This window comes from Astyanax mexicanus, chromosome 23 (assembly GCF_023375975.1).
Source record: "Astyanax mexicanus isolate ESR-SI-001 chromosome 23, AstMex3_surface, whole genome shotgun sequence".
In the NCBI taxonomy this organism is placed as follows: Eukaryota; Metazoa; Chordata; class Actinopteri; order Characiformes; family Acestrorhamphidae; genus Astyanax; species Astyanax mexicanus.
The window spans coordinates 18,489,869-18,509,598 of NC_064430.1; the positions used below are offsets into that span (position 1 = coordinate 18,489,869).

At 41.1% G+C, this 19,730-nt stretch overlaps 2 protein-coding genes across 2 annotated transcripts in view; one reads left to right on the forward strand and one right to left on the reverse strand.

Moving 5' to 3' along the window:
• Window positions 1-19,730, reverse strand: part of aox5 (aldehyde oxidase 5) — a 70,631-nt gene that overhangs the window by 48,752 nt on the left and 2,149 nt on the right. The window contains exons 4-17 of the mRNA XM_049471366.1: window positions 18,882-18,990; window positions 18,236-18,362; window positions 14,536-14,597; window positions 14,366-14,446; window positions 13,661-13,741; window positions 13,419-13,563; window positions 11,025-11,117; window positions 10,306-10,457; window positions 9,760-9,853; window positions 8,173-8,282; window positions 7,169-7,353; window positions 6,313-6,475; window positions 6,124-6,213; window positions 4,472-4,641 (exon numbers count right to left, since the gene is read on the reverse strand). Of these exons, the coding sequence (XP_049327323.1) occupies window positions 4,472-4,641; window positions 6,124-6,213; window positions 6,313-6,475; window positions 7,169-7,353; window positions 8,173-8,282; window positions 9,760-9,853; window positions 10,306-10,457; window positions 11,025-11,117; window positions 13,419-13,563; window positions 13,661-13,741; window positions 14,366-14,446; window positions 14,536-14,597; window positions 18,236-18,362; window positions 18,882-18,990 (1,662 nt within the window). The remainder of the gene's footprint in view (window positions 1-4,471; window positions 4,642-6,123; window positions 6,214-6,312; window positions 6,476-7,168; window positions 7,354-8,172; window positions 8,283-9,759; window positions 9,854-10,305; window positions 10,458-11,024; window positions 11,118-13,418; window positions 13,564-13,660; window positions 13,742-14,365; window positions 14,447-14,535; window positions 14,598-18,235; window positions 18,363-18,881; window positions 18,991-19,730) is intronic.
• Window positions 2,522-3,915, forward strand: LOC111191931 (hatching enzyme 1.2). The gene is made up of 4 exons (XM_022668127.2): window positions 2,522-2,700; window positions 2,855-2,995; window positions 3,103-3,220; window positions 3,346-3,915. Exons 1-4 carry the CDS (start codon window positions 2,586-2,588, stop codon window positions 3,731-3,733), a joined length of 762 nt encoding a protein of 253 aa, XP_022523848.2. The 5' UTR covers window positions 2,522-2,585; the 3' UTR covers window positions 3,734-3,915.

The following is a 19,730-nucleotide window of genomic DNA, read 5'->3' on the forward strand; positions in this document are numbered from 1 at the left end:
AGCATCTTAATGCAGCACTACAGGTAAAGTAAACTATGATACAAAACAAACCGATGTGTTATTACTTGATTTTTATACACAGCTATAGACATTAGAAAATCAATTTGAATCAGATTTCATCAGCTTCACCCTAAATCTTCAAAGACAATAGCAAACAGCTGATCTCTACATTCACTTTTATAAAGAAATGCTGTGAGCAATGTGTTCACTGCCTTCTGGGAAAAATACTGAGATGGATATTACGTAGAACTTCCCAAGTTTTTTGTCCCAAATCAATCTCCTTTTCTTGTTCCGTTTTCATTCATTTCATAATAATATCAAAGTTATAACAGTTTCCCAACCGTGGTCCTGGAGGCACCATGCCCTGTACATTCACAGTGGATTGCAAAAGTGTTCATAACTCTTGACCTTTTTCACATTTTATCATCTTACAACCACAAACTTAAACGTATTTAATTGAGATTTTAAGTGATAGACCAACACAAAGTAGCACATAATTGTGAAGTGGACCAAAAATGATACAGGTTTTTAAATGTGTAATTAATAAACATTTTAAATGTGTGACGTACAAAAGTATTCCACTGTAGCTCTGGCCGCATGTTTAGCGTCATTGTCTTGCTGGAGGATGAATCTCCTTCCCAGTCTTTTGTCTTTTGCAGCCTTCTTCCACATATCCCCCTAGATGGATTGAGTCAAGCTGCAAACAGCACTTCTTATGTCTTAGTTCCAAAAATGTTCTTTTTTTAGCACAGTTCCATAAAGGCCAGAGTTGTGAAGTGCACAACGTATAGTTGTCCTGTGGAAATATTCTCCCACCTGAGCTGTGGATTTCTGCAGCTCCTCCAGAGTGACCATGTGCCTCATGGCTGCTTGTCTGACCAGTGCTCTCCTTGTTCGATCTGTCAGTTTTGGTGGACAGTCAGGTCTTGGTAGGTTTGCAGGTGTAGAATACTTTTTCTATTTTTGGATGACTGACTGAACAGTGCTCTGTATGATGCTCAAATCTTGGGATATGTTTTTAAACCTAACCCTGCTTTAAACATCTCCACAACTTTATCTTTGACCGGTCTGGTGAGTTCCTTGGTCTTCATGATGCTGGTTGTTCACTAGTGTTCACAATCAAACTACTGAGCCCTACCTGAACAGGTTTATTTACACTGAGACTTTATTACACACAGCTGGACTGTATTAACTCATTAAGAAACTTCTGAAGGCAATCGATTGCTCTGCACTTTATTTAGGGGTTTCAGAGTAAAGGGGGATTAATACTTTTGCACGCCACTTTTTTCAGATTTTTATTGCGTTAAAATTTTGAACATCATGTATCATTTTCATCCACTTCACAAGTATGTGCTAGTTTGTGAGCACGTTTGTCAGGTGACAAAATTTAAAAAGTCTTAAGCATATTAATACTTTTGCAAGCAACTCTACAAGTTTGAATTCTAAGAGCCAAATCAGACCATAACATCTAGTTAAGATTTACAGCATCTTTAAGTACAGTGAGTATCAGAACCAGATTTCAGGTTTGAGAATACATAATTCAGCCCAGTACAATAAGAATAAGAACACTAACCAGATATCCCTCTGAAGAGTACACCACTCAGCCCAGTACAGTAAGTATCAGAAAATAACTAGACACCCCTCTAGAGAGTAGATCACTCAGTCCATTACAGTGAGTATCACAACACTAACCAGATACCTATTCAAGAGTACAATTCACCTTGAAAGACCACACAGAACATTACAGATACCCTGCAGGAGCATGCTCTACTAAGTCTGCCTGGAAAGGTTAAGTGGTATCTGGCCCCGCCCTCAACTGACTGATTATACTCATTGATCCACATCAGCGCTGGAAACACTGATCAATTTAATTCTTTATATTTTGTCATTTTGTTATTAATTTACATTAGGAAAGATTACTAAGTGTAATATACTATACTTATATCCTATTTTCAGATACATTTTTCTGGTACTTTTGCCATTTACAGCAAAAGTACAGTTCATGGAAAGACATTTATTACAGTACAAACAACCAGACTGTCTGAGAATCACAAAAACCTACAACCTATCCATTAGAACAGATTAGCCAAACAACGTGACAGTGTGAGTTTTAAAATACTTGTTGACTCCAGAGGATCCTCCCTTTAGTTCCACATGTTAGAGAGATTAACTGAGTCGGGATTAGAGACCAGTTTAAACAGAATAAACTCATTTTCAGCAGATCATTAATAAGAAATATGTAGGTAGAATTTAGAAATTGGAGTTCATATGTAGGTAACATTATTAGAACCTTAAGCAGAACCTTGAGGAACACAAAAGAGAATGTAAATACTGTTCTACAAAAGAAAATCACTTAAAGAGAAGCTGCTGTTTATGTAGAGAACAATCATCTACAAATCAGATTCCTGAGCTCAGAGGGTTCCTCCCTTTAGTTCCACACATTAGACAGTGGACAGAGCCTAGCTTTAATCCCCAGACAGCCACACCGATGTGTGTCCATGTGTATAAAAGAGCAGGTATGACAGGGTTCAGACACTGAGCTTCACTGAAGGAGCATCCAGATCATCTCCACACACTGAAGCAACATGGAGCCCACAGCCTCTCTCTCCATTCTAGCCCTGCTGATGCTCGGCCTCACCCAGGCTGTTCCTCTCATGGAGCACGTGGACATCACAACAAGAATTCTGAGCACCAACAACGGTAAAGAAGCTGCTTATTCTATTAGTTCTAGATAAGAATTCTCAGCTTTGCTCCAAAACAGGACACTAGACTGAGAAACTCCTGGAATAGTTTTGATCTAAACTCCATTTCCTGCTTTTCCTAATCAAACCCTCATTTCCATCTGTGGATGAAGGATCCAGGGAACTGCTGCTGGAGGGAGACATAGTCTTACCAAGAACCAGGAACGCTCTGGTCTGTGCCAACAACAACTGCTTCTGGAAGAAGTCCTCAACTGGTTTAGTGCAGGTGCCTTTCACAGTGAGCGCCGACTTCTGTAAGTAGAAGCTCATGCTTCACTCTTTCCAGTTCTCATCATCTTATTGATAAGAGAGGCTATGATCTGATTATTGATTGGTGATGCTTTGATGGTTTTCTTTACAGCATCCACTGACAGGGCTGTGATTGCCGGGGCCATGGCCACCTTCCACAGCAAGACCTGCATTCGCTTTGTTGACAGAAGCACTGAAATCGACTACCTCAGCATTGAGAACAGAGATGGGTGAGAGCAGCTGAAGTATTAAAAGGAGCTTTTAGATGATCTTCCACTTGTGTTCCTCCTGTTTGAAGAGCACTGTCCATAGCTTTACTTCAGTCACCTGAACGGTCTTCTCTCTCTCCTCTCAGGTGCTACTCTTCATTGGGCAGAACAGGTGGGAAGCAGGTGGTCTCTCTCAGCACGAGGGGCTGCGTGTACCACGGCATCGTCCAGCACGAGCTGAACCACGCTCTGGGCTTCTACCACGAGCACACCAGGAGTGACCGCGACCGCTACGTGACCATCAACTGGCAGAACATCAACCCTACAATGCAGTACAACTTCAACAAGGAGAACACCAACAACCTCAACACACCGTACGACTACTCCTCCGTGATGCACTATGGGAAAACGGCCTTCACCATCAACGGCCTGAACACCATCACTCCTATTCCTGATGCATCAGTGCAGATTGGACAGAGAGTGGACCTGTCCGTCATCGACATCCAGAGGATCAACACTCTCTACAATTGCTGAAATACACACCCTACTGTGTCCCATTCACAACTGATCACAGCTCGTCTGGAGATGAAGCGATGATGCTGTCATCTTCTTATCTCTCTTAATGATACACATTCTAATGGGATGACCTCATGTGGAAAACTGTCCAAATTAAATGTGTCCTTAATGTGAAGTGAATAAAATCAAAGAATTTTAAAATATGAAAGTCTGAAAGAATCTGATTTCTTTGCCTTATATTATATTTCAAAAGAACCAAAACTATCCATAAACCCACTTAATGCTTTCATTGGGTGTACATCCAATTTTTTTTCATCGCAAATACCTAGCACCTGCCTTACAACAACATAGCAGCATTCTAACAACCACTATCTAACCCCATAGCAAAAGCAAAAGTCATTCTGTATAGGAAAACTCGGTTCGGAATCTCTGATGAAGACGATAGGTTCGGTGCTTTTGGGAGTCTGTGGGAGAAGACGTTATATAGACCTTTAAATAACTTGTTGCCATCTCAAACAAAATCACCCATGTAATAATTGTCCAATGCCAAGCTCTTACTGTTCACATTCGAACTGAATCATTATGACTGATCTGTGCAGACCATGGCTTATCCGTGGCTTATTCCACCCTTTTTAGCAACTCTAGAGCAACCTACTGCTATACCTCAACCAATCCCTAGATAAAATACTGACCATTATTGTGGAAACCTCTTAAGCTATGCAACTTTTCTAGTTATTAAATATTTTCTTTGCTTACGTGATTTTGGCGTGAGCCCTGGTGCTTGTCACCATGGACAAAAAGAGCTCCCCTTTCACTGCAGGGATGTCATCATAGTACTGTGCTTCTCCTGTGGCCTGTTGGAATGCTGCTTGGTGCATTCTGGGACGTCCTACCGGATCTGTGGAGGACTGATCATCTGACACCATCTGCGGACAATCAAAGATGGATAGAATATTTGTTTCAGTAATTCAATTCAATAGTGAAATTATATGGACCATCACTGATTGTAGAAACTTAAGACACTAGACCTCAAGCAGTTTGGACTGTGTGTCTTTCCACTCTTCCTCCAGACTCTGGTTGCTTGATTCCAAATGAAATGCAAAATTTACTAATGATCAGTGATGGATATGAGAGTCATCTGCGATGTCATCTGCTGGCGTTGGTCCACTGTGTTATATCAAATCAGTCCAGTGTTTTCCTAGAAAATCTTACAGCACTTCATGCTTCCCTCTGCTGACAACGTTTTTGGAGATATGGGTTTCATTTTCCAGCAGGACTTGGCACACTGCCCACACTGCCAAAAGTACCAATTGGTCTGATTTTCTGAGATACTGATTTTTGGATTTTCATTGTATTCATCATAACCATCAACAGTAAAAGGAATAAACATTTAAAATAGATCACTCTGTTTCTAATACATCTATATGATATATGAGTTTCACATTTTGAACTGAATTACTGAAATAAAGTAACTTTTCAATGATATTCTAATTTGTGGAGATGCACTAGTATACTACACTATACTATACTTACTCTTTGTTTATTTATATTTATATCATATTATTTCATTGTAGTTTTATAATTGCTTTTTATTTGAAAAGCAAGGCTAAAATAGATTTAAGCTATTTAATTTATGAAACAGTGACAAATTTGATCAAAACCTGCAACAAACCGTGTTCATAATTCCATAAAACCGTTTTGGCATAATGCTTGATTTTGTCCAGTCTCTGTTTCAGCCAAAAAATAATAATTTCTATGGATCATTCATGACTGCTAATGCTGTTTCTTTCTGATATACAGGGGTTGGACAATGAAACTGAAACACCTGGTTTTAGACCACAATAATTTATTGTGATGACGGACAGTTCTGGTGGAAACAGGAAAGTTGAGGTGCACATTGAATTCTGCCGTGTTTTGGGCAGCCGTGATTTTATGTTTTTTGGATACAATCCGGGTTAGCCACCGAACATCCCTTTCAGATAGCTTCCTCTTGCTTCCACAGTTGGATGTGGTTCGTCTTTCTTGGTGATATGCTGATATTACCCTGGATACCGTGGCTCTTGATGCATCACAAAGATTTGCTGTCTTGGTCACAGATGCTCCAGCAAGACGTGCACCAATAATTTGTCCTTTTTTGAATTCTGGTATGTCACCCATAATGTTGTGTGCATTGCAATATTTTGAGCAAAACTGTGCTCTTACCCTGCTAATTGAACCTTCACACTCTGCTCTTACTGGTGCAATGTGCAATTAATGAAGATAGGCCACCAGGCTAGTCCAATTTAGCCATGAAACCTCCTACACTAAAATGACAGGTGTTTTAATTTCATATTAAATATTCATTTTTAAGTGGGAATCTGAAAACACTGCTCTGGCACTGCCCTCTCTGTACAGTCAGGTCTGCTCACCTGAAAGGTGTGGTGCCCTTGTGGCAGCTCGCTCCTGTATTGGGTCAAGGCGCTCAGGTTCTCCGGAGGAACATCTGTTACAGCCACTCCCTTAAAAAATATACTAATACAATTAAACTGAAAATTCTAAAACAAGTAGAGATATTAATAACAAAAGATACAATGTGAAGGAAAATTGAATACACGCACCCGCTGTCTTAGCTCCAGCAGCATCTGCATGTAGAACTTGAAGAAGAAGCTGAGAATCAAAGACTTGCGGTACTCCACCCTACCACCAGGGGCAGCAGGGGACAGAGAGATTTCCTCTTTCAGGAGCCGAATTCCTTCTGCCAGGAGACTCTCGTCCCAAAGTCTAATGTAGAGAAGAAGCACTGGTCAGAAAGAGCACAGCCTGGTCCAAATCTGGTATAAAGAAGACTGTTTTAGACTTTTTTAGTGTTTATTGTGTCGAAACCTACATCTGTTTAGATTTAATCCCACTTATTCAGTCTACAGCAGGTTAGTTTTAGGCCCAACCATGCGACCTACAGAAATTTAGCTCCACCCATTTGGCCTAGCTTAGTTTAGCTATATCCTTTTAGCTTAAAGCACTTTGGCTCCACCCATTAGGTCTACAGCAGTTTAGTTTTATCCCTTCCCTTTCAGCCTACATTATTTTAATCCCATCCATTCAGACTACAGAATTTTAGCATGGCCTATTCTTTCTGCAGCAGGTTCGCTCCACCCATTCTGCCTACAGCATTATAGCCCCACCCATTCAGACTACAGCAGATTAGCAACACCTATTCTATCTACAGTAGGTTAGTCTGGCCAATTCTGTATGCAGCAGGTTGGCTCCACCCAATTGGCTTACAGCAGTTTCGCCCCACCTATTTGGCGTACAGCAGTTTAGCCTCAGCCATCTAGTTTAAAACTGTGAAATGTTAGTCCCACCCATTCAGCCTACAGCAATTTAGCCTCACACATTCAGCCTACAGCAGTTTAGCCCATACCTTTCTTCCTACAGCAGTTTACATGCACTTTCTATGGAAAGGAAGTTACTGACCTTCCTGACAGCTCCTTGCAGGTGTTCCTGGCTTTGACCAGCGAGGGACCCACACCTCCGTAATACAAGTCCAGAGACTCGACCACTGCAGACTCATCTCTGAACACCACCTTCATGCCGGCGTTCACTATGGAGAAGGCAAACTCCCTCCGCTGGGCCTGACGAAACGCTGAGATGAACTCCCACTGCAGCCAGAAATGGGTATCAGACATTAGCATGTTTAATTAGCACTAAGTAGGAATGCTCAGGTAGGATTTTTTTTTCCAACCGTGTACGAGTACAAGTACTGTAAGTGCAGGTTTCAATACAGGTTTCAATTCTACAGTTTCACTTAAGTATTGAAAACTTTATTAAATTCAATACATTTTGGGCCCTATTTTACACCCTGCACAAGGTGCGCCGCAATGGTCATTGTTATCTTATACCCCACCAACCTTGCACCTGCATCATTTAAATAGCAACAAAGCTTACGAAAACATTTACATAAACAAAAATCAGAATTATAATTATACAAAATATATTAACATTGCTTTTCCCATAAATGACCCTGTGCTGAGAAGCACAGAAGTGCTTCGCCGTTAAAATACCAATCCGCCAAAGTCAGAGTGTACATGGCACAAGACATGCTGATTGGTTTAGTTCATGTTATGCCCCAAAACACAACCGTGATTAATTAAGAGAATTAGTACATGCCTTTTGCTAACCGCACAAAGGCATACTTATCCAGTCACTATGATAGCAAAGACACACTGACACCCTAAATCAAGCTGCACAGTTGATGGCTTGCCTATAGACCGCTAAAAAAAGGGCCCGTAAAGTTGAATTTAATTCCAATGATTGTAAAAGGAGCCATTGAGCCATTTAACTCTTCTTGATAGACACAGACACACTTGGTAAAGTCATCATAATTTCGAGCTTCAAGTTAAAAGCCCTGAACTGATAAATGACCCCAAGCATGATTAGCATTAGCCTCAGGCTCAGTCTGTGCTTTTTGGCTGACTCACAGGTTTAGAGTGTGGAATGTCTATAGCCAGCAGAATCTCGTCCGGCCTCAGTGCTGTTTTACCAAAGCCTGTGAAGAACTCCTCATTCAGACAGACCTCCCGAACACCAGCTGAAAGGAGAGAGAGAGAGAGAGAGAGAGAGAGAGAGAGAGAGAGAGAGAGAGAGAGAAAGAGAGAGAGAGAGAATGAAAGTGACCAGGAAGCTAATGGCACTGTGGGCTTTCAGACTCTGGGCCTGTTCTTATGTGCTTATCTGGACATTAAAACACAAACTAATACAGCAGTAGAACTAGATATGAGTTAATTTGGGCTATTATTAAAGATCCACTAAAATGAAACACTAAACGCATTTTTCAAGCAATTATAAAACTACAGTTTAAAAAATTATGTTTTAACACTTCACATTTATTATCCCTGCAGTCAAACCAACAAACTACAATTTACCTCAGCAGTGCAATTTTAGTCATAATTGTACCTCAGTAGTGCTACTCAAGTCAAATCTGAGTAAAATTGACACAGAAAAAGGCAATTATTTGGTAGACAAACAGATGCTAACTCTAAAATAACTCAGCTGGCCCTGCACAGTTCCTGTTTTTTCTTCAGGAAAACAGCAAGTTTGTAAAGAGATAGTAAACTAATCATCCTAAGGATGACAAGTGATGCTCAATGCTTTTTAGAGCTTGCGCTCACGTTTATTCCTTTGCTCTGGAGAAATTTTTAACGGCGTTTGTAAACTGGGTTTGTGGTGTTGGTTGCTTTCTTGTCTTCATTAGCGAGATAAGCAAAATATGCTCACACTTCACTCCTCAAGCTCGTTTGTTCAAAAGTTGCGGATGAGAGAGGACATATTTGATTTTAGCTGTTGGCAAACTACGCACGCTGGTGCTGTTGCGCTGCTGCTCTTGCGCTGCTGCTCTCTCGCTGCAGGCTTGCGTTTGAACGTCTTGCTCAACTGAGTCAAATCAATACTCGTGAATTGATTAATTTGTTCAGAATAGTAGGTTTACCTTAATTCAGCCACACCGGCAGTGGTGTGAATCAGTTGTCTTATGATGTGAATTAAATTGCGCCTACTAATTTGACATCTTTGAAGCTAGTAACTGGGTTATATACAGTATTGAAAGCATTGAATGCTAAATAACCGAATTGTTTGTGATGACATTATATTCAAAAAGCAACAAACATTCGATGCAACATGCAAATCTACAATGAAGCACAATACATATACAGTACATCAGCAGTGCAATTTCAATCATGAATCATGCCATGTTAGCAGTGCTATTTCAGTCATAAATTTACAGAGAACTGCATCCAGTCTTTTAGTACTTCAGGATTACTAACGTTACTGTACCTAAGCCAGCATTCCTATCCTAGCCCTGTACAGCTTGTATATTTCAGCTAGAAAACGGTCCGTTTGTCATAGAGACTGATACTAGTAAACTAGATTAGTAAACTGACACTAAGCGTAACAAGTGACGCTTAACCGTTTTATGTGGCTTAATTTGTGTAAGTAAAGTGTTAATATAAATCATTATGAGGAACCTACAAAAACAGCAAGTAAGTAATAAACCTTAAGAATAGACCAACCTGTGGAGATTATCTGAAGCGTGCATTGTGCAGCGGCAAGAACGCTACACAGATCATACTTTGGGTTAGCACTCATGATGTTGCCTCCAATGGTCTGTAGATTTAACCACACACAAACACACACTTGTGAGACTTTTGGAATTCATGGACATGCTTTTTGCATCTACAGTCCTGATAATTCCTCTAAACTAACCACACTAACCAAAAAAAAAAAAAAAAAAAAGATTTTGCTAAAGGCTTTGATATTGTATGTTCAAACTGTATACAAATAAAATGTAATTGTGCAAGTTTCACTACACTTTTAGAAACAAAAGTGTTGTTTCAAAGATGCCATAGGGAAAAAAAATTGGTTCCAAAAGAAGATGCGAGTGTGGAGAACTTTTACACTAGTAAAGAATGTTTACAGCAAATCTTTTAAACATTTTCTTCACCTATGTAATGTTTTACAAAAACGTATTTTTTAAGGAAGGAAAATGGCTATTCAATTCAATCACTCAAATATTTTTTTTTAGAGTGTACTACAGTTCTAGTATAATCAAAACTCACAGCCATGTTGCGGATCTGCTTGGCAGCGAGACACTGCAGGGTTTGCAAGAGAGCCTGGTAGATGCGGCTCTCCTCTGGGTTCAGCTGCTCCATTTTCATCTGCAGAGCGTCCTTCAGGGCCGAGAGACTGCATCCTGCACCCACCCTGACCCCTAAACAACAGACAGTATCCAAACAGATTTCAGTTCCATCAGTTCAGGAGTAATTTAAAACAAAAAACGTAAATAACAGTAGAACTACATGAGTGTTTTGATTAAATATTTTTAATATATATAATAATATATAATATATATAGGCTGGACTATAATGAATCAGTCTTTTAAATAAAAATTCATAACAAAACATTCAAAACAGATCTAGAGATCTGAGAACCTACAAATCTTGATGCCTACATCTCCCAGAGTACATTTATTCTGGTTAATCTGATCTATCATTAATAGCCTTGGTAGCTATTTTTTGGCAGCAGACAGTGTATTTTTTTAAGGTTTTAGCATGACACAGCAACCATTAACACTAAAATTATAGCCAAACATGACTGCTCCTCCCTAAATCATTCTCTTTGATATTAATTCCACCCCTAGATATAAATATTTGATAACGATAAGTATCATATCAGTATTTATAATGGCAACAGAACCAGTAGTTTCCGCTTTATGTTCATAGCTCTTAAATAACACTAAATGTCTGTAAGATTTTGCTTTGTAGTCCTTCTGACTCACCACTGCTGCTCCAAGTAATGGTCCTCAGTTCTGGAATCCTGCCAGCATAAAGGAGGACAGGATACAGTGCTCCATTCAGATTCATCTTTGGCCCTGGAATCAAAACCACTCTGTTAATCCTTTCTGAAACCCTTAGCGAAAATCTTCTGTAGCCAGTTTCCTCCCTTTCCATAAACACACAAGATATGACCAGACATGTTTAGGAGCTACAAGACCAATGGAGGCCCCACCAACTCACCACACAACATCAACTCAAACTGTGTGTTCTAGACCACAATAATTTACTGTCCTGACGGACAGTTCTGGTGGAAACAGGAGAGTTAAGGTGCACATTGAATTCTGCCGTGATTTGGGCAGCTGTGGTTTTATGTTGTTTGGATACAATCTGGGTTAGCACCCGAACATCCCTTTCAGACAGCTTCCTCTTGCGTCCACAGTTAATCCTGTTGGATGTGGTTGGTTCTTCTTGGTGGTATGCTGACATTACCCTGGATACCGTGGATGTTGATACATCACAAAGACTTGCTGTCTTGGTCACAGATGCGCCAGCAAGATGTGCACCAACAATTTGTCTCTTTTGAACTCTGGTATGTCACCCATAATGTTGTGTGCATTGCAATATTGCAACTCCCACACTAAAATGACAAGTGTTTCAGTTTCATTGTCCAACCCCCTGTATGTAAATGATTACAATATTGCAGTGACAACACATTTCTTAGATCTGCCGTGAAAGGCAACATGTGACATCTCACATATCGCTGAGCTGCTAATGTCCTTCGTATCTCCTCCAATTCAGTTAGTTTTAATTTGCTAGTTTTTATTTTATTAGTGCTTAGTTTTGGTTAGTTTTTTTTTTTTTTTTTTCATACTTTGGATTATTTGTGAGGTGCAGGATTCAAAAAGGTGTTATGTAATAAAACTCAACAAAAGAAACCGCTTAAAAAATATTAATTTCCTGTCAAACAACCAACTGTGCACGAAAGCTGTTAAAAGTCCACAAGCTAGCAGCCTTAAGTGCAAAATATATCTAATACTGCTGCTTAAAATAGCCAATAGAGCTCAATCAAAAAATAAAAAACTCAGAACCCCAATAAACTTTACAGGTTTCACTCATTTTCCCCAAAATTATCAACTCAGAAATAAAGCAGAAAATGGACACCAAGCAATAAATACAGATACAGCTTTTTACCATATCAGTGCAAAACTAACTATTATGTACCTTACATTTATATCAAAGAAAAGAACACAGCTGTCTGAAATACAGATCTTTTAGAGTGTGTGTGAGTGAGAGAGAGTTTTATTAGTTCATCCTCCTGCCTGGGTGGTTCTGGTGTATGAGCTACTCACATGTAAATGTACTCACAGTAAGTGCTCTTATGCTGCTTCTCAAATGGACTTATAGCTGTGTGGTGCTTATTCCACATACTGTATCTCCTGTTTTACTACAAGACATATGCTTTTTTATCTCCCTCACGGTCAGATTCTAAGCCCACACACCATTCTGCAGCGTTTTTTTGTTGTTATTTCACAGCTAGCGCAAGCACTGTAAATAAGAAGTAATGCCACGGACTGTGAGGTGCTGCATTTTGGCGCCTTCTGTAAAACTGCTCAAGTGTAAACAGAGCTTATAAATAAATTGCCAACAAGAAAACGAATGTATTCTCGCTGTAATTTCAGTTCATTTTAGTTAGTTGTATAAACTCTCAATTCAGTTCTAGTTAGTTACCATTTTTTCTTTAAATTATTGTTTCTATTAGTTTTAGTTAACAAAAAGTTTTTTTTTTCACTTTCAGTTTTTGATAACAATAACGGGGTGACCAAGTGTCATATGCAATTTTTCCCCTGATAATCGCACCAGAAGTTGGGCTGTATGTCGCTCCACAGCAAAGAAAAATTTAAGTGCTCACCACAAGACCTCAATAGTTGACCCAGCCATCATCAAATGCCAAATAAAAAAACAAAGAAAAAAAGGCCAAAAAAGGTTCCAGTCCAGAGAAGTCCAGGTGAACATATACATCAGAGTGAAAGGCGGCTCTGGCTGCTGTGCTTCGGTAGCCGAGACAAAACTCAAAATTACAAAAAGCTTAATGATCCTCTTTACAACAAGCTCCATCATGGCTTTTTAATTCATTCTAAAATGTAAATCTCTGATCTTTGTCTTCTCGTTGTTGCAAGGTAAATTACTAAAATGTACTTTCTTTTAAATATCAGGTGGTCGACTCTGGAAACCCATTCTAGGGTGCATTAAAAGCATAAGAAAATTTGTACATTTTTGTTTTCATTATATACTTTACATAATACTTAATTCATACGCAGATTAAAAACTGATTGATCAAAACAAAACAAAAACCTGAAGGACTGGTGTGCATAGAGCCTACTTAGACTGAAACGCACCTAGTGTTGCATTTCCCACCAGCATTGGGAAATCTGTATACTGGGCCTTTAGCTGAATCAGATCTGTTAGAAGAGCCGGAGAGATCCACTTCACCCTCTCACTCTGGAAACACAACTGACCACCGTCTGGCTTCTTCCCCATTAGCTATTGGACGAACAGAGAAGACAGCACTGATGAAATTACACTTATTCTTCATTCTGTAACCTTTTCTCTGAAATTATTAAAAACACTCTACACTTACAATCAGCTCTGGAGGGAAGATGAGGTCCTGGGTTGGGTCCAGGGGAATAAAATCCTCCACTCTAAACAGTTCTTCAGATATCTGCTCAGAATAACGATGTTAGAGACTTACCATAAACACTGTTACAGTAGTGCTTGGCGGTATGACCAAAAATATATATCACAGTATTTTTTTAAGATTCTGAATATTTCACTGTATATCACAGTATTTTGTTTTTGTATGACTGGGCTTTAATATAGGTTTGTGACTTACAGTACTGTTATGAGTACATACAGCTCTGAAAAAAAAATATCAGACCACTTCAAATAAATAAGTTTCTCTGATTTAAATATTTATAGATATATACGTGAGTGAAATAAACATTGTGTTTTTATTCTATAAACCACTGACAACATTTCTCCCAGGTTACATATACAAATATTGTCATTTAGATAATTTATTTGCAGAAAATGAGAAAGGGTCAAAACAATGACAACAATGCTAATTTTTATTAAGGAGTTCAGAAATCAATATTTGGTGGAACTATACTGACTTATAAATCACAGCTTTCATGCATTTTGGCATGCTCTCCACAAGTCTTTCACACTACTTTTGGGTGACCTTATTCCACTCCTGGCACAAAAAATACCCCCTACACTCCCCCTGAGACATGACAAGTTTACATACTGGTTAAGTTCCATGGTTTGTGGCACATATCTGACTTACATTATCGTCCAGGTTGTGGGTGAATCCATTTTCCAAGCAGCATTTTACACGTTGCTCTCCATTCTGGCAGCACTGTTCTTTCTGTGAACATGTGGATCAGCAGTCACACTCAGCAGAGCACATGCTTATTTACTGCAGCTGTGCAGATGTTTGTATGTGTTTCTACTCACGTTACAGAATGTTTTAAAGCCATCAATGATGGGCCTGTATCCAGTGCAGCGGCACAGGTTTCCTTATGTGAAAAGAAACACAGCCTCAGTTATAAACATCAACTAATGTGTATGCATGTGTGTTTGTTTGTGTGTGTGTTTGCACCAGTGTTAATTTCAAAATTAATTACACTTTTCATCAAATAATATAAAAACTAAACAAAAATGTCAAAGGCTGACAAATGGAGAAATTATTTGTAATAAATTATATTAGCTTTGCTAACTGGGGCTGGATAGCGCTGCTAACCGGGGCTGGATAGCGCTGCTGACCGGGGCTAGCTAGCGCTGCTAACCGGGGCTGGATAACGCTGCTAACCGGGGCTGGATAGCGCTGCTAACCAGGGCTAAATAGCGCTGCTAACCGGGGCTAGCTAGCGCTGCTTTCCGGGGCTGGCTAGCGCTGCTAACCTGGGCTGGCTAGCGCTGCTAACAGGAGCTGGATAGCGCTGCTAACCGGGGCTGGATAACGCTGCTAACCGGGGCTGGATGGCGCTGCTAACAGGGGCTGGATGTCGCTGCTAACCGGGGCTGGCTAGCGCTGCTAACAGGGGCTGGATGGCGCTGCTAACCATGGCTGGCTAGCGCTGCTAACAGGGGCTGGATGGCGCTGCTAACCAGGACTGGCTAGCGCTGCTAACCGGGGCTGGCTAGCGCTGCTAACCGGGGCTGGATAACGCTGCTAACCGGGGCTGGATAACGCTCCTAACCAGGGCTGGAAAGCGCAGCTAACAGGGGCTGGATAGCGCTGCTAACAGGGGCTGGCTAGCGCTGCTAACCAGGGCTGGCTAGTGCTGCTGACCGGGGCTGGCTAGCGCTGCTAACCGGGGCTGGCTAGCGCTGCTTACAGGGGCTGGATAGCGCTGCTAACAGGGGCTGGATGGTGCTGCTAACCAGGGCTGGCTAGCACTGCTGACCGGAGCTGGCTAGCGCTGCTAACCGGGGCTGGCTTGCTCTGCTTACAGGGGCTGGATAGCGCTGCTTACAGGGGCTGGATAGTGCTGCTAACAGGGGCTGCATGGTGCTGCTAACCAGGGCTGGCTAGGGCTGCTAACCGGGGCTGGATAGCGCTGCTAACCGGGACTGGATAACACTGCTAACAGGGGCTGGATGGTGCTGCTAACCAGGGCTGGCTAGCATTGCTGACCGGGGCTGGCTAGCGCTGCTAACTGGGGCTGGCTAGTGCTGCTAACCGGGGCTGGCTAGCCCTGCTTACATGGGCTGGATAGCGCTCCCAGCCGGGGCTGGATAGCGCTGCTAACAGGGGCTGCATGGTGCTGCTAACCAGGGCTGGCTAACGCTGCTAACTGGGGCTGGATGGTGCTGCTAACCAGGGCTGGCTAGCACTGCTGACCGGAGCTGGCTAGCGCTGCTAACCGGGGCTGGCTTGCTCTGCTTACAGGGGCTGGATAGCGCTGCTTACAGGGGCTGGATAGTGCTGCTAACAGGGGCTGCATGGTGCTGCTAACCAGGGCTGGCTAGGGCTGCTAACCGGGGCTGGATAGCGCTGCTAACCGGGACTGGATAACACTGCTAACAGGGGCTGGATGGTGCTGCTAACCAGGGCTGGCTAGCATTGCTGACCGGGGCTGGCTAGCGCTGCTAACTGGGGCTGGCTAGTGCTGCTAACCGGGGCTGGCTAGCCCTGCTTACATGGGCTGGATAGCGCTCCCAACCGGGGCTGGATAGCGCTGCTAACAGGGGCTGCATGGTGCTGCTAACCAGGGCTGGCTAACGCTGCTAACTGGGGCTGGCTAGCACTGATTACAGGGGCTGGATAACGCTGCTAACTGGGGCTGGATGGCGCTGCTCACTGGGGATAAAATTGTGGAGCCAGGTAACATACATAACGCAGCTCTGTTAGCTAGGTTAGCTCGTTTGATTTGTTTCTGTTTTAGTGTTTGCGATGTTTAATATCTAAAAACGATTAATGGAATTTGTGCAATCCATGATCATTAGCTAAGGGGTTTTGGTTGTATTGGCCACAAACGTTCGTCTTTCCTTGAGCAGCGAGGCACTATTCATACAGCCTTAACTACATTTCACAAACTATTAAACTAATGGGACAAGTATGTTAGCCGTGTTAATCCACTTTACATGTAAATCAACATTAAATCCATCCTGAGATAGTAACGGATTAGTAAATGCGCTTTCTGTCTTTTTCCTAACCCTCACTGTATATGTCAGAAAACCCTGAAGGCAGAATTCTCCTTTGTCTCTGTTTATAAAGTGATTGCTTTGTATTTTGAGTTTAGAGGGTTTGTTGTGCTGGATATTTTACTAAATACAGAAGATATATATGTATATGTATACATATATTTGTGTAGCTGCAAATGAACAGAGCTAAACACTGCTCTGACTTGACGGATGAATTTTAAATACACTTGTAAGCAATGTAAGTCTGTAGGTCTAGTCCACTGAAAGCCAGTAATGTTAGTATAAATCTGTACTGCAGTAGAAGTGTATCTTTTCAGAAACTTGGCTTTATTTGTCCCACCACCTTTACATGTCACTTGCTTTAAAACATTTTAATGTTAGCATAACTTAAATGCTAGAAAACTTAAGGCTCTTATTTGGAAATAAATATTTGCAATACCATATTTTTCAGACAATAATATGCACCTAAAAACCTTCAATTTTTCCTAAAATCACCAGTGCATTTTACAATCCAATATGCTTTATGGATGAATTGTACCGCTCAGGTTGTAGGGAGAAGTAAAGCCACACCAATGAATTACAGCGTATAAGGGAGTTAGCGATGCTAATTGGGGCTGTCTAGCGCAGCTAACAATGGCTCGGTAGCGCAGCTAACAATGGCTGGGTAGCGCAGGTAACAGTGGCTGGCTATGCTGCTAACCAGGGCTGGCTATGCTGCTAACCAGGGCTGGCTATGCTGCTAACTGCGGCTGGGTAGCACTGTAAAGTGAGGCTGCTTAGCACTGCTAGCCAGGGCTGGCTATGCTGCTATCCACAGCTAGCGCTCACTCTTGGACAAAACACTGAAATTTTAAGAATAATGTAAATACACAGAAGCGCTTTGCTCACCCAAATAAAGATTTTTCAGGAGAGAATCTGTGAATCAGCGCTCCATCCAGCGCTCGTTTGACTTTAAAATAATATTTTTTATTTTAAGGTGCTTTTCCCAGCTTCCCCATTAGAAGGGAAACATGGTTACACCCTTTCACACTTTGATGTAGAAATCCTTAAATAGTGTCACTTAATGCTCTTAATCCGGAGCGCCTTATGTATCAAAATAGACCAGAAAATAGACACTCATTGATAGTGCACTTTATAATCCAGTGCGCCTTATAGTCTGAAAAATACAGTAAATAGTCTCAAAATAACAACACAAATCTAAAATAGTAAAAATAAAAATACATACTTTTTATTTGACTAAAAGTTATTAGACTAAAATGTTGTTTGTTTTTGCTGACTAAAACTAGAAATAACCAAAAGACTAAAAGACTAAACTGTTATACATTTTAGTCAAAAGACTTAGACTGAAACTAAACCAAAATCACCTGTCAAAATTAACAGTGGTTTGCATGTATATTTTCACATAGAGCATAAAAGTACAATATTAACATAAAGGTGCTTGGTGAAACCTCTTTCCTCCCAGTAGTATGCATCTTTAGCACTCCAAATAAAAATGTGTGCGTGTTACCTGCCAGAGCCTCTCTGATATCCTCCATGCTGGGCTTTGGTTTGTTCCTCAGCAGTGTGTACATGGACATCACCATCCCTGGAGTACAAAAACCACACTGAGAGCCATGGGCCATTGCAATACGCTCCTGAAAACACACACACACAAAGTTATTTTTATCAGTGGCCACATCTGTATCAGTATTGTATGTCGTGTATCAGGTAGTATGTATATGCGTTTCATGAGGATTGTTAATTAATAATATATCCGATACTGCAGATTCTTTGACTATATATATACTTGGGTGATGAGTCATGCTCAGCAGCTGAGGAGCCACTGTCTCTGACTTTACATCTACAAGCTGAAGCAGCTAGGTAGACGTGTCTAATAAAGTGGACAGTATGTGAACACAGTGTTTAAAAACTCCAGCTGCACGGGAGTCTCCAGCAGAGACTCTTTTGTCTCATATTCAACTTTGAATGACAAACCCAAATGTTTTCAGTCTACAGCAGAAATAACGGATGGGCCATGCTGTTCCAGTACTTTTGGATGGGACTGTAGATATTACATACACAGTTAGATAAGTAGTATTTTAATAAACCACATTACTCCGAGGGCTGTGTAATGTGTTCTATGGCTGTTCAGTGAACTTTGAAACGATTCCCACCTGGACGGGATGTAGTTTGGTCCTGGTGCTGCCGATGCCCTCCACTGTGACCACGGCAGCTCCGTACAGAGAGCAGATGGGCTGCAAACAGGCAGTCACCGCACAGTGGCTGAGATGGACGATAAGGATATACATGTGGATTGATATGTCCATCAGCACATTTTCTGTATAATCCATGCTACAGTGTGTCTCACAGCATCTCACAAAAGTGAGTACATTTTAAAAATATTTACTATATCTTTTTACAGGCATAATTAGGCCACTTTCACTTACTTACTCACTTTTGGTGCCATTGGTTTGGACATTATTGGTTGTGTGCTGAGTTATTTTGTCTAGTTGTGGTCCCTAGTATAAATGAATGTCATGTGAGCTGGTTTTTGTGAAAGAAAAGTGTTCTGGTGATCCGGTATAACACGTTTAAGTCTGGTTTAGTGGTGGAGGGGGAGAAATAGGATTTTGGATCTTGCTCATGCATATTCAAACATATTTCCTCCGATTGGCTAACAGCGATACAGACAACAGTTAAAAACATTGTAAAATAAAGACATTTTTACACCAATAACAGTCTTTGCAATGTCATGTTACTTTACAACATGTGTAATGCCCTGCTAAATGCAATTCAGCCACTGACATAGTCTTAGAGTCTCTCTGTAAAACACGAAACCCACCGGATATCCTATGTAAACCTAAAGTTAAACACAGATGTAGGTAGTCCAGCTCCAGAAATAAAAAAAAATTCACCCCGGGGTTTTGTTGGCTGAGCTGCAGAAGATCAGCCCAGGCAATTGGAACAAAAACACAGGTGAATGTTTACTTTTTGGACCTGGGCTACCCACCTCTGCTTACCCA

What these genes read in the sequence shown, in the direction of transcription:
- LOC111191931 (XM_022668127.2), top strand. Translation starts at nt 2,586, where the DNA reads ATGGAGCCCACAGCCTCTCTCTCCATTCTAGCCCTGCTGATGCTCGGC. An exon ending in AATTCTGAGCACCAACAACG is followed by an intron (nt 2,701 to 2,854) that starts GTAAAGAAGCTG and finishes CTGTGGATGAAG; the next exon opens with GATCCAGGGAACTGCTGCTG. An exon ending in AGCATTGAGAACAGAGATGG is followed by an intron (nt 3,221 to 3,345) that starts GTGAGAGCAGCT and finishes CTCTCCTCTCAG; the next exon opens with GTGCTACTCTTCATTGGGCA.